This window comes from Schistocerca serialis, chromosome 2 (assembly GCF_023864345.2).
Source record: "Schistocerca serialis cubense isolate TAMUIC-IGC-003099 chromosome 2, iqSchSeri2.2, whole genome shotgun sequence".
NCBI classification, from domain to species: Eukaryota; Metazoa; Arthropoda; class Insecta; order Orthoptera; family Acrididae; genus Schistocerca; species Schistocerca serialis.
The window spans coordinates 344,162,884-344,177,235 of NC_064639.1; the positions used below are offsets into that span (position 1 = coordinate 344,162,884).

The 14,352-nt window shown below is 46.6% G+C and overlaps 1 protein-coding gene across 1 annotated transcript in view; it reads left to right on the forward strand.

The window, feature by feature from the left end:
• Positions 1 to 4,634: 4,634 nt before the first annotated feature.
• LOC126455968 (pickpocket protein 28-like) overlaps positions 4,635 to 14,352 on the forward strand; it is a 124,281-nt gene continuing 114,563 nt past the window's right edge. Inside the window, exons 1-2 of the mRNA XM_050091724.1 lie at positions 4,635 to 4,798; positions 14,142 to 14,339. Coding sequence (XP_049947681.1) covers positions 4,635 to 4,798; positions 14,142 to 14,339 — 362 coding nt within the window. The remainder of the gene's footprint in view (positions 4,799 to 14,141; positions 14,340 to 14,352) is intronic.

The following is a 14,352-nucleotide window of genomic DNA, read 5'->3' on the forward strand; positions in this document are numbered from 1 at the left end:
CAGGGTAAGTGTCTCATAACGGACTTTAAACATTGAACCAGCCGTGAGGTAATAGCCAAAAGCCGCCTGAAGGTTGCGCCCAATTGCAGTTGGCAGAGGGAGAACTTGCGCGATGTGAACCAATTTTGATGCCACATAAAGAGTAATAAACGCAACCCTTTGAAGTGTGTCCTGGCGGCGCAAGAGGTTCTGGCGGACGTCGTTGCGGATGACGTGTAACAGGCGACGGAAATTCGTTGCCGCCGTGCGTGTGACCGTGGGGGTAAAGGTAATGCCCAGGTACCGGAAAGTCCGCACAAGCGGCAGTGGTGCCACTTCACCCTCCTGGAGGCCTCGTCCAATGTGCATTGCAGAAGATTTGGCGACATTCATGGCACTGCCAGCGGCAGCCCCATAACGGGTAATCAAGTCGAGGACATCCCGAATCTCAGAGCCGGAGCGAATGAGGAGGAGGAGGTCATCAGCATATGCCCGACAGCGAAAAGTGTGTTGGCGTAGGGTGAGGCCAGAAAGCTTGGTCGTCAAGCCCCCAATAAGGGGCTCAAGGGCAATAGCATACAGGAGGGTAGAGAGGGGGCATCCCTGCCGTATCGAACGGCAGATAGGTACCGGCCCTGCTACACGTCCATTGACTTGGACACGTGAACTGGCACTGTCGTAAAGACGCCGGATGACGTCGAGAAACGGAGGGGGGATGCCCATTCGGGCTGCCACCGAAAACAGGAAACGATGACGCACTTTATCGAAGGCGCTGTCGAAGTCTATAGCGACGACCGCTGCCCGGAGCCTGCAGGCCGCCGCTATCGCAATTAAGTCGCGGCATTCCCCTGTGGCAGTCTGTATGTTAATCTGTCCGCCAGGCGTCGTTTGTTCTGGCGAGAGGATATGAGGGAGTGTAGTTCGGAGCCGCATTGCCAGTAAGCGCGCGAAAATCTTGTAATCGGCATTGAGGAGGGTGAGCGGTCTGTAACTCGTGACCATCGAACCACGGGCTGGTTTGTGGACTGGTATAATGATGCCCTCAGCAAAGGCGGGTGGGATTGCTTGGTCAGATGTTATCAGTTCTTGATACATAGTCGTCCACCGTGGGGCCATGAGGTCCCGAAAGGTACGGTAAAACTCAATCGGTAAGCCGTCAATGCCGGGCGATCTGTTGACTGCACCTTTGGCGATTGCGTTGTTGACTTCGTCTAGCGTGACCGCCACTGTCAAAGCATCCGCCTCCGTGTGGGGGAGGGTGCGCGTGACGTAATTCAAAATGGAGTCGTCTGCTGCAGTTTCAGAGTCGTCATCACTATAAGTACGACGGTAGTGCTCGACGAATGCGCGGACGATGTCATTCTGAGTGGTCACCTGCGTTCCATGAGGCATTGTCAAAGTGCTGATGATCTGCCGACGACGCCTTCGGTTGTCGGACACTATATCATGCATGGATGGAATTTCTAAATCCGCGTGATCGTGGTGCCGCGTCCGTATCACGACCCCTTGCAATTTCCGGCGTGCCAGCGCAATTATCTTCGCCTTAGTTCTTTGCCGTTCCAACTGGTTGTCCGGGGTTGGCGGTTGAGCATCCAGATCTCGGAGAATCGCGTAATAGAAGTCAACAGTGGTGCGATGCCAGTCGGCCATGTCCTTCCCGTATCTCATCAGTGTCCTCCGGATCGCCGGCTTGGCGCAGTCCAACCACCATGTCAATGTCGAGCGGTAGCGGGGAAGGCGTCGTTCGCAGGCTGTCCACGTGTCAGTGACTTGTTGGCGACACGCCTGGTCATGCAAGTGTGAGGTATTGAGTTTCCATGGCGCACGGCTGCGCCATACTGATTGCGGCGGAAGGAGGACCGTACAGATGTAAGCGCAATGGTCGGAAAAGGCCAGCGGCCAGCGTTCGGCGCCCCGTATCGCAGATCTAAGAGTTTGTGAGACATATATCCTGTCTAGTCGGCTTGCGGAATGACTTGTAAGAAAGGTATGGCCAGAAAGGTCGCCGTGTTGTACTTCCCAGGTATCGTGAAGCAGGAGGTCTCGCACCACTATACGTAGCTCCTGGCATGTAGTATAGTGGGGAATCTGATCTTTAGGATGCAGAACGCTGTTAAAGTCACCTCCTAGTAGGCAATGGTCATAACGCCCTAAAAACAGGGGAGCGATTTCCTCGGAATAAAACTGGGCTCTTTCATGCCGTCGTTCGGTGCCTGAGGGAGCGTAGACATTAATGATGCGTGTCCCCATGGCAGTGAGTGCCATGCCCCGAGCTGATGGAAGGAAGGCGACATCGGTCACAGAAATCCCGTGGCGGACGTAGATGGCCACCCCGCGGCCCATAGGATCACTCGCAGAGGCGTGGGCGGTATAGCCATTAATATCCGGGAGACTAGCCAAGTGAACTTCCTGCAGAAGGGCGAAATCAATATCCGAAGCCCAGAACATCTCCTGCATAAGGCGGATTTTCACCCTGGAACGGATGTTGTTGGTGTTGATGGTTGCTATCCGGTAGGCCTGGTGTCGGATTGCTGGTGGCTGGTCCACTCCGCCGTCCGCGCAAGGGTGTGGGCGTCGCAGCGGAACGTTATCCCGCTGGGCCGCAGGGGAGTCTGGGGAGAGTATGATTAGTGGTGCGGCCGTGACGGCGCAGGGTCCCGTAACGGCTCCTGCTCCGTGACCTCCTCCTCGTGCCACGCCGTGGAAGCGGAAACTGGTGTATCGTCCATTTTGTCTTCAGAAGATGTTGTAATTGTGCGTGGTGTCGTGTCGCCTGTGAGACGTTCATGATTTAGTTCAGCGTCAGCACGGGGCGCAGGCACACCGATAGATGTCTCCGCGCTCATGACGTCTTCGTCAGCAGTAGCGGGTTCTGAGGCTTCGTGCTGGTCGACGGGTACGTCCTCCTCGACTTGTAACGTCTCCTCTTGGCCGGAAACGGTGCGACGTCTTCGCTTGCGACGTTTCGGGGAACGTTGTTTCCTTGTGCGACCCTCCGTGTCCGACGACGGAAGGGAGTCACGTCGTTCTGGCAGAAAGGCCGCTGTAGGAACGATGAGCGAGTCGATCTCCATCGTGTTTCCGAGATCAGGGTCAGCGTCTGGTTGCGTCGGCATCTTCGGAGCGGCGTCAATGGCCGGCCGAGGCGGCGGGTCGTCCGAGGCGCTCTCCGTCAGTGTCTGGTCGGGCTCGTTGGTGGCGTCGTTTGTGGTGACCGGGCGACGTTGCAAAGTGGTAGGAGAAGCCAGAGCAGCGGCATAGGTCACCGGTAGCACTGTAGGTTGCGACGTGGGCGGTTTTGCGGCAGCTGGAAGTTGCGTAATACGCCGTTGTAGGCATTCGGATCTAAGGTGGCCTTCTTTGCCGCACCCGGAACAGGTCCGAGGCTGGCCATCGTATATAATTATGGCACGGCATCCGCCGATCTGTAAGTAGGACGGGACGTGGCTTCGGAGATCTATGGTGACCTGTCGGACCCCGTTTAGGACAGGATACGTCCGAAACTGTGTCCACTTCTCCGCAGTGTGGCCGTGGACTGTGCCGTATGGGCGTAGTGCCGCGACGACTTCCTCAGCTGGAAGTTCGAATGGCAATTCGAAAATGCGTATCGTTCGCATACCTAAGCCTGCGTGGTCGACGGTTACCTCTCCCACATTGCCATCAGCGTGACAGAAGCGGAGCCCCTGTTTGGTCTCACGTAGTATGCGTTCGCACGCCGCGTCGTTAATGATTTTCACATAGACCGTGCTGCTCACGATGGACAAATGTATGCCTATAATATCGGTCGCCGGGATCTTCACTTCCTCTCGCAGAAAACGCTCCACCTCAAGTGCTTTGGGTCGGGCATAATCGTTGCAGAAAGTAAATCGGAGTGTTGATTTACGGTAACGGTTCGCCATGGATCGTACAAGGTAAGCCGGCACTTAAGCAACGGCCGTCAGAAAGTAAACAAGGCGAGCTCGCGCGCCGCACGAAGTCAACACGTACGCGTCCGCTCTGTTGCCCTGCCGAAGGCAGACTGCCTAGAACCGCTAGACCACCGCGGCCGGCTGCAGGAGATCGGACTGGTTTACACGACCTTGTTGCGATGATGACAAACTCTTCGCCCAGCAACTCATCGTGCTTTTTTTCACTGGCAGCGCCTCTGAATATTTGCGATGCTCTGGCTTTTCTGCCAAAAGAAACAGCTCTCTGGTCGGAATGCGGATCCGTTACAGACACATTTTGAAGGCGTACAGCTCCACCATGTATTGGAACTTCGTTAAACTATAGGGGCTGAAGAGTGAGTGTATCACGATGTCCTACAACAAATTCAGCATTTTTCCAATCGATATTGGCCGAGAACGAAAACTTGTTGCATTACTTATTTATCGCCCCTCGTAGTTTTAACCGTAAAATGCGCAGATATCTTGTATAATTCGTTTAACAGCTTATTGTAAAAAATATATAGCTTTTGAAATATCATTAACGCTTTTGGTACCAACTGCAATTTCTTATTCAACGATTTCCGAATATGCAATCACTGGTTATTAGTAGTAGAAGGAAAAACTTGTGACCGTATTGCTGATGGTAGGATGGTGCTCAGAAACGGATGGTCGCGTGGAGAGCTTTTTGGCCTTTCGGTCTCGTGCTTGCGAAAGGAGCGAGGCGCACGGATGCCTTTTGATCGTGACGTCAGTGTGGATGGGCGTGCGCACAGCAGTGGTTGGGCGGCGGCCTCGGAAGCAGCAGGGGTGGCGTGCGTTGGCCAGTTCACTTGTCGGCAGTGCGTCCAGCAGAGCGCGCCACGCACAGCACACGGCCGCGACGCGATGAACGGGTGAGTCCACGACGGGGGTTACGAGAGGCAGGCTTCACAAAAGATGTATGCAGGAGTCTGCGGCTCTCAGGCCCATGTAGAGTTTTCTACAAGAAACGCAGCTTCTGAGTGCATAATAGCACATAACATTATTCACGAAATTAAGTAATTTATATATTGTTTCAGAGTATGCTTCCTGGGATTATGTATGAAATTACTCAAATGCCCTCCACGACTCTGGAGGCACCCTCTCGTTCTTTCGATAATTTTTTTCATAATTTTAGGGTTCCGTGCCTTTGTTAGTAAAAACGGAACTTTTATAGGAAGCTTTGCTGTCCGTCCCCCTGTCTGTCTGTCTGTTGGACTGTTAAAAACCTTTTTTTCTCAGGAACGGATAGACATATCGATTTGAAATTTGATAGGTCCCTGGCGGTGTAATAAAGTAAGCTTAGCGGTGCAAAAAATTGAGTTTCCAAGTTAACGCAGTCAAAAGATAAGTCCATTTATGTCACATATTTTAATACTCGCTAATTCACTCACTTTTTCCCAGGGATGAGCACACACATCACGTAGAAATTTATGTCCCGTTGGCCTAGAATCACGAAATTTGACAGAAAGGGAGGTTTTACAATACAACCAAAGGAAAAATGTCCGAAAACAGTAAATTTGTGACTATATTACACGAGAGATTATTGTTCGTTTCTTTTCTGACTTTCTGTTTGTTCGTCTGTCGGTTAACACCTCTTTTTCTCAGAAAGGGATAGTCGTGTCGTGTTGAAATGTATGTCACGTACTAAGGCCTATATGCCCTTGGCGATGTAACAAATGTAAGCTTCTAAGTCAATGCAGCCAAAAGCTAATGCCACTTGGGGTCACATATTTTGATACTCGCAAACTCACTCATCAAAACCTATAGGGTAGTTCCAGTTCGCCTAGTATCATGAAATGTGGCAAGAACCAGGGTTTCACAGTGCAACTAAGGGAAGAAATTCTGAAAACTATAGATATGTAATTACATCACACGAAAACAAATTTTTGTCATTTGTTATACGACTAGCCGTCCGTCAGTCTGTTAAGAACACTTTTTCTCAGGGATGAGGACACACATCAAGTAGAAATTTATGTCACATATTAACGTCTACGGACCCTTTGTGGTATAATAAACGTTAGCATCTGAGTTAATTCAGTCAAAAGGTACGGCCATTTATATCATATATTTTGATACTGGCGAACTCACTCCACAAAGTGCATAACGGGCTTCCCGTTGATCTACAATGATGAAATTAGGGAAGAAGTAAGGTTTCACAGTACAATTAAAGGAAAAAAATCGAAATTTGTTAATCTGTAGTTACATCGCACGAAAAAAAACACATTTCTCTTGTTATTTCTTATCCGAGGTCAAACTTGAAATAAAAACAGTCTGTATTTCTGCATTCCGGCGGAATGGGTCGCAGTGGTTAAAGTCAAACATCAGGCAAGGAATGACATTATTGCTCATGTGACGACTTTCGGAATTTATCCATCATCAGATATCCAAGAGCGATTAGTGTACGCAGATATGGCGTTTCAAGCTGTATGTGAAACAGATTATCTCAGACTATTCTGCGAATGTTTGTTTCACATAAAACCTGAAACGCCATAGCTATGTGCAGTAATCGCTTAAGTCCTGTAAAGCTCTCTTAAATTCTGATTCTAAAACTGGATCTCTTATATCTACTAAATCGACTCCTGTATCATCTCCTATCACATCGGACTATCTTCCCCTAATAGAGGCGTTAAATGTACTCTTTCCATCTATCCGCTCTCTCCTCTGCATTTAACAGTGGCATTCCCGTTGCACTCTTAATGTTACCACCCTTGCTTTTAATTGCACCGATGGGTGTTTTGACTTTCCTATATGCTGGTCAGTCCTTCCAACAATCATTTCTTTTTCGATTTCTTCACATTTTTCGTGCAGCCATTTCGTCATCGCTTCCCTGCACTTCCTGTTTGTTTAATTCCTCAGTGACTCGTATTCATGAATTTCCCTCAACATTTCTGTACTTCCTTCTTTCATCAATCAACTGAAGAATTTCGTCTGTTACCCATGGTTTCTTCGCAGTTACCTTCTTTGTGCCTGTATTTTTCCTTCCAACTTCCGCGATTGCCCTTTTTAGAGATGTCCATTCCTCTTCAACTGTACTGCCTACTGAGCTATTTCTTATTGTAGTATCTATAGTCCTAGAGAACTACAAGCGTGCGTCGTCATTCCTTAGTAATTTCGTATCCCACTTCTTTGATTATTGATTCTTTCTGAATAATCTCTTAAACTTCAGCCTCCTCTTCGTCTCTACTACACTGTGATCCCAGTCTATATGTGCTCCTGGGTACGCCTTACAATCCAGTACCTGATTTCGGAATCTCTATCTGACCGTGATGTAATCTTCCCGTATCACCCGGCATTTTCCAAGTATACGTCCTCCTCTTGTAACTCTTGAACAGAGTATTCGCTATTACTAACTGAAATTTATTAGAGAATTCAATTAGTCTGTCTCCTCTCTCACTTCTTGTCCCAAGCTCATATTCTACTGTAAGCTTTTCTTCTACTTCTTCACCTACAACTGTATTCCAGTTCCCCAAGACTATTAGATCGTCATCTCCCTTTACGTACTGTATCACCCGTTCAGTACCCTCATATAGTTTCTCTGTCTATTCATCTTCGGCTTGCGATGTCAGCATGTATACCTGAAATATTGTTGTCGGTGTTCGTTTGCTGTCGATTCTGATAAGAACAACCTTATCACGGAATTGTTGACAGTAAGACACACTCTGCTCTACCTATTCATAACGAATACCGCTCCCGTTATACCATTTTCTGCTACTGTTGATATTACCCTATACTCATCTGACCAAAAATCCTTGTCTTCCCTCCACTTCACTTCACTGAGCCCTACTATATCTAGATTGAGCCTCTGCATTTCCCTACCACGTTCAAGCTTCTGACATTACACGCCCAGACTCGTAGAACGTTATGCTGTCGTTGGTAATTCAATAGTTTTTCCATGGTCACCTCCCCCTCGGCACTCCGTTCCCGGAGATTCGAATGGAGGGCTATTCCGGCATCTTTTGCCAATGGAAGGATCGTAATGACACTTGTTCAATTACACGCCACGTATCCTGTGGACATACGTTGTGTGTCTTTAATGCAGTGATTTCCATTGTCTTCTGCATCCTCATGCCGTTGATCATTGCTGATTCTTCCGCCTTTAGGGGCAGTTTTCCACTCCAAAGACAAGAGAGTGCCCTGAACCTCTGTCCGCTCCTCCACCCACTTTGACAAGGCTGTTGGCAGAATGAGGGTGACTTCTTGTGCCGACTATTAATCAGAATTTAAGACGCATTCATTACTAATCAATGACGCTACCCCTAGACCACAGGTACCCTACCGAAGAACTAAATATCCTTAAAATAGCTGCTTACAATAATGGCTACAATCCAGGTTTAATAGACGAGTTAAGGTCCCACATGACAAAGACACAACCACCTCAGATAACGCCACAACACAGCCGACAGAAAGATACATGTACGTGCCATAATTGACAGAACTTTCACTTAAGTTACCAAAACTTTTCGAGATACAACTATCAGATTACGCAGTTACCAAAATAAAGGCGAAAGCCATCACAGTATTAAAAACACCACCAACCCGTGCAGTAGATCAGGTACATACAGAACTGCAATTTATGTACGAAAAATTCCATATTTCAAAATACGATTCTGCGGACACACGTATGCGCTTGGTGTAAAAACCTAAGCAAATCCACCTTTGTCTTACATGTTGCTGCAGATGAACATCATCGAAAAGCAACATGCAAAGAGTAAGTCTGGCAAACAAAGTCAAAAGAATGAATCTACGCAAAGAAACAGATATTTATTGGCGCATGCGCATATTCCCAAATGAGATTCGACATACTCAAAGAGAGTTACTCATCAAAATGAATCTTAGAAATTTCCATAAATCATTTATGTAACCTGCACATGACATACAGTTGTGAAATAAAACGTAATTGTAATAATAAAGAAAAGACCACAATTTTCTGTTCTCCTTCCCTTTGCGACAAGGTATTCATTCTAAAATATTAATCCACTGTGTAGTTCTAATAATGTGTGTAGTAATAACTCGGCTTACAAGTAAAATATCTCATAACATTTTAGTAACATTCAATATAATTCAGTTACAATTCTGTCAATGCTAGTCACTGACTACTCCACTAAGTGTATAACCAATCATCTTAAATGCCGATAGTCATTTTACATCATTAAAAGAACACCTGTTCGAACCATTACAGTATATAAATTGTATATTACGCAGTTTTTCACAGGATATCTGCTGCATTCAAAAAGCAGTCGATAAAATAGTTCTACTGACGAGGATATAAATGTACTACGTGAACTGAAGATGCGCGAAATCCCGAAACGTGTCTCGGCATAAATAAATCAATGCAGAAAAGATGCTGATTACTACATTTCTTGAAGTAAGAACATTACGTGTATAGTGTCTAAATTAACGTTTGATGTCGATTCTCTGTCCCCTCGTAACAGAGGCACTGAATCTCTTCTAAATTTACTGAAGTACAACGCACTAGCTTTGAAATGCGACGTAATAAATGACCGACGACTATGAGGAAGTATCCAGGATAGATTTTCATTCTGTGGGCTGATCTGAAACTTCCTGGCAGGATTGAAATTAAGTGCCGAGCCGGGACTCGAACCATGATTTTTTTTGTATTATACGTACTGTGTGCTACGCTAGAGAACTTCTGTGAAGATTGGTTGTAAGGAGAAGAGGTTCTGGTGGAAGTAGAGCTCTGACGGCTACTGATAAGTCGTTCTTGGATAGCTCAGTCGGTAGAGAACTTGTCCGCGAAAGGCAAAGATCTGTTTCATGTCTCAGTCCGGCAGACAGTTTTAATCTGCCACGAAGTTTCATGTCAAAGTTCTGGGATTTGTCGTATCCTCGAAGTACGCCTTGTTACGTTCGAATTAGACATTAGGTTTTGAAGGTTCTGGGCCACATTCGTTATTGAGCGTTTGTGGAAATCTAACTGCAACTTTTAATGGCTCCGTGAAGCGTGCCCATGTAGTGCAATCGGCAGAGCACTGTGGAGGAAAGGCACTCATTTTGGTTTAGAGTTCCAGTGCGGCAAACTACAGCTAATATAAGACAAAAATAGCCCCACATCAATAACACGCACATTCACTCATAGAAAAATATCTTTTACTTAAACCTGGGGAACGCTTATAAAATTACAAAGATTCTAAATCACAGCATACAGTATTCTGGTAGCCTGCAACTCTTTCTAGTTTTGTGCTCGTAATATCACATTCAAAGTTACTGTACGCGGCAGATAATTTTCAAACTAGGGAGCCACAGCTAAAGTAATTATACATACTGGTTGACCATTCACACAGTGTTTCACAGGTTTTTATATACACGTGTTCAAATATAACAGCGAATCAAAAGTCCCATAGTCCGCAATAGCTGTATTTACTGCAGTCGATTAGAGACTCACACGACCGGTATCGCAATTTTAAGTTCCATCTTCTGGCGTATATACTGCTATATCATATGGTATAGGGAGCTATTACAGAATGTCGGAGAGTAACGGCTGGTGTGGGTAGGCAAAGTTGTCAGCCTCCTACTGTTGGTAAACCACCATCAGTAATGAATGTCCAGTCTGTGTTAAAATCGCAACGAACTGTTATCACAAAATGGTCCAAATGGCTCTGAGCACTATGGGACTTAACATCTGAGGTCATCAGTCCACTAGAACTTAGAACTATTTAAACCTAACTAACCTACGGACGGCACACACATCCATGCCCGAGGCAGGATTCGAACCTGCGACCCTAGCAGCAGCGCGGTTCCGGACTGAAGCGCCTAGAACCGCTCGGCCACAACGGCCGGCTACTGTTGTCACCTAACCGATTAAAGTACGAGGGTGAGTCAAATTGAAACCTTAAATATTTTTTAAAATATTATTTATTGTGCAGAAGTGGTACAAAGCTGTATCACTTTTCAATATAATCTCACCCACGCTCAATGCAAGTCTTCCAGCGCTTACAAAGTGCATAAATTCCTTTGGAAATAAATTCTTTTGGTAGTCCGCGCAACCACTCATGCACCGTTTAGCGTAGCTCTTCATCAGAACGGAACTTATTTCCTCCCATTGCGTCTTTGAGTGGTCCAAACATATGGAAATCACTTGGGGCAAGGTCTGGTGAGTATGGTGGATGAGGAAGACACTCAAAACGCAGGTCTGTGATTGTTGCAACTGTTGTACGGGGAGTGTGGGGCCTTGCATTGTCATGTTGCAAAAGGACACCTGCTGACAGCAATCCACGTCCCTTTGATTTGATTGCAGACCGCAGATAACTTTTTAGGAGATCTGTGTATGATGCACTGGTGACAGTGGTCCCTCTAGGCATGTAATGCTGGAAAATGACGCCTTTTTCGTCCCAAAAGAGAGACAGCATAACCTTTCCTGCTGATGGTTCTGTTAGAAACTTCTTTGGTTTTGGTGATGAGGAATGGCGCCATTCCTTGCTCGCTGTCTTCGTTTCCGGTTGGCGGAAGTGAACCCAGGTTTCGTCCCCAGTAACGATTCTTGCAAGGAAGCCATCACCTTCTCGTTCTAAGCGCCGAAGAAGTTCTTCACAAGCATCAACAAGTCGTTCTCTGATTTCGGGAGTCAGCTGCCATGGCATCCATCTTGCAGACACTTTGTGAAACTGGAGCACATCTTGCGCAATGTGGTGTGCTGACCCATGACTAATTTGTAAACATGCTGCAATGTCATTCAGTGTCACTCAGCAGTTTTCCTTCACTATGGCTTCAACTGCTGCAATGTTCTGTGGAGTCACAACTCGTTGTGCCTGACCTGGACGAGGAGCACCTTCCACTGAAGTCACACCATTTGCGAAGTTCCTACTCCATTCGTACACTTGCTGCTGTGACAAATATGCATCGCCGTACTGAACCTTCATTCGTCGATGAATTTCAATAGGTTTCACACCTTCACTACGCAAAAACCGAGTAACAGAACACTGTTCTTCCCTGGTGCAAGTTGCAAGTGGGGCGGCCATATTTATACTGATACTGCGACGGTATGTGTGCATCTGCAGTATGCTGCCACCAACAGGCCATTCTGCACGCTGTTTGTAGCAGGCTTACCAACTTACACGATAACGGCGCGAAATTTCGATTTGTTATTGCAAATTTAAGGTTTTCATTTGACTCACCCTCGTATGTTCCTATGGGCCTATGCCAAGCAACGGACGCTGCCCCTCGTAAATGCTATCCAGGAAAATATTGGATCCGGAAGATGACACGCTTATGTGCGTGTGTCACCAACGGCTGACAACCAGTGTGTTGCTGGAGCTTGTGCGGTGGCTGCAGTCCGGGTACTGACCGCTAGGTACGAATTCTACAAAGATATACATATACAGGTTGAAACGTCCCCTTAGAAAAATTAATGAATACTGTGCTGATAAACCCCTTACTTTATTTGATTTTCAAACAGCTGAGCAGAATTGAACGTACTCAGACATTTCTCTCTTTACTTATTCTGATCATCACTAAACTGACACACAATATTTTTAGCGCAACACAATCTGACTTTCAATAATCCCTACAAATGAATGGCCCTGACTAACAATAACCTATACCTTTCATAAACCACTTACCTCAGAAAAATCTTCATTACTCGAACTACTGCAATACAGCGAACGCCAATGCTGCCAGCTAAATAAAAGATTCTAACTATTGAAGTCACTAACTACTGATAGGCGTAGTTAGCAAATGAAAGATTTTGATAAAGAACAAACAATGTATTTACCTTCATAGTGTTCAAAAGTCATAACAGTCCATGATATCCAATATTACAAATTTACTTTTTCTGATGGACACACGTCCAGATCGTCCGCTCTCAAAATTCCGCCACCCTTCTCCCCACATCCATCACTGCTGGCGGCTCACCTCCAACTGTGCAACGCTACGCGCTGTTAACAGCCAACTGCCCAACACTACAATAGGAAACAACAATGCAAACCAGCCACAGACTGCACACAGCACAGCCAGTGATTTTGAAACAGAGCGCTACGTGGCGTTACCAATAAAAAAACCTAAACAGCTTACTTACATAGCTCCCATGCTCCCCACAAAAAATTTTACAAATTGTTTTGGGCAGTGGCCAATGCAGATTTGAAAAAAAAATTTCATAATTACAATAACAAAGATATCAAATGCACACACTTATTGATATAATGTTGGTCAAAAGCTAAAATTGTTCTCATAAAGACAGTCCTGATCATTTATCACAATAGTAATTAGAGGTTTTTTTTTTTTGCAAAGTCTCATTAGTAAAAGAAAATGCACACGGAAGTAGTCCATTTCCATGCAGTCTTGAAGAAGTAGTGTTGTCCTTCCAACAGTGCTGACTCTTGACATGCAGACAGGTAATGGGCCCCAACAGAGCAAACCCACAGCAGAGTCAGTCGAAGTTGAAGAATATTGGTAGGTAGGTCATCACAGAGCAGACCACTGTAGTCCTGTTAGAGATTACGGTAGTGGTGGGCCACCAGAGGTGCACACCCACTGGAGTCCTTGTAGAAATAATGGTACTGGTGGATCATCAAAGGTGCAGACCCACTTCAATCCTTGTAGAGACGGCCAGCAGCCATCTGTCGCGACTGTGCAGGTGCCCAATCACCATCGAAGAGTCTTGCGGACAATATAGCAAGTCCATAACCACCACTTGTGGACTCACAAAGTTTTTGGAATTGTCCTTAGAACCAGCAATGCTGTTAATCAGTCCCTTGCTGAATTATTAACACACGTCCAGATCGTCCGCTCTCAAAATTCCGCCATCTCTCTCCCCACATCCATCACTGCTGGCCGCTCACCTCCAAGAGGGCAACGCTACGCGCTGTTAACAGCCAACTGCCCAACACTACAATAGCAAACAACAATGCAAACCAGCCACAGACTGCACACAGCACAGCCAGTGATTTTGAAACAGAGCGCTACGTGACGTTACCAATAAAAAAACTAAACAGCCTACTTGTAAGGTTTAGGGGGGTGACTACTAATTTGTGCTGTGAGCTTATTACTTAGGTGTCTGGTGATGATTTGTAGTGTCAGAAACTGCTATCGTGAATCACTTCATCTTTTGATATCAGTTTGGTCCTACATAACGTTCATGTAGCCTACTTGATTATCCGGTGTAGGCTGCCTGCCGAGATCAGAGAGCCTTGGCTCGGACACTGTATTGACCGGTACACATACGGCAGCGGGTCTGAAGAGCGGTGTGGCGGTCTTTTGCAGACTGAAGGAGGGGGCGCTGGACGGAGCAGTGAAGCGCGTCGTGCCGCCGCTGGAGAAGCTGGACTCTCGCCGCAGCCTGCGCAGCATCCCCGGCGTCAGCGTCAACCACTCCGTGTCGCACTTCTCAGAGTACTGCCGCAACACCAGCATACACGGCCTGCGCTACGTCGGCGAGGTCGGCCGCCCCGCTGCAGAGAGGTCAGTACCGAAC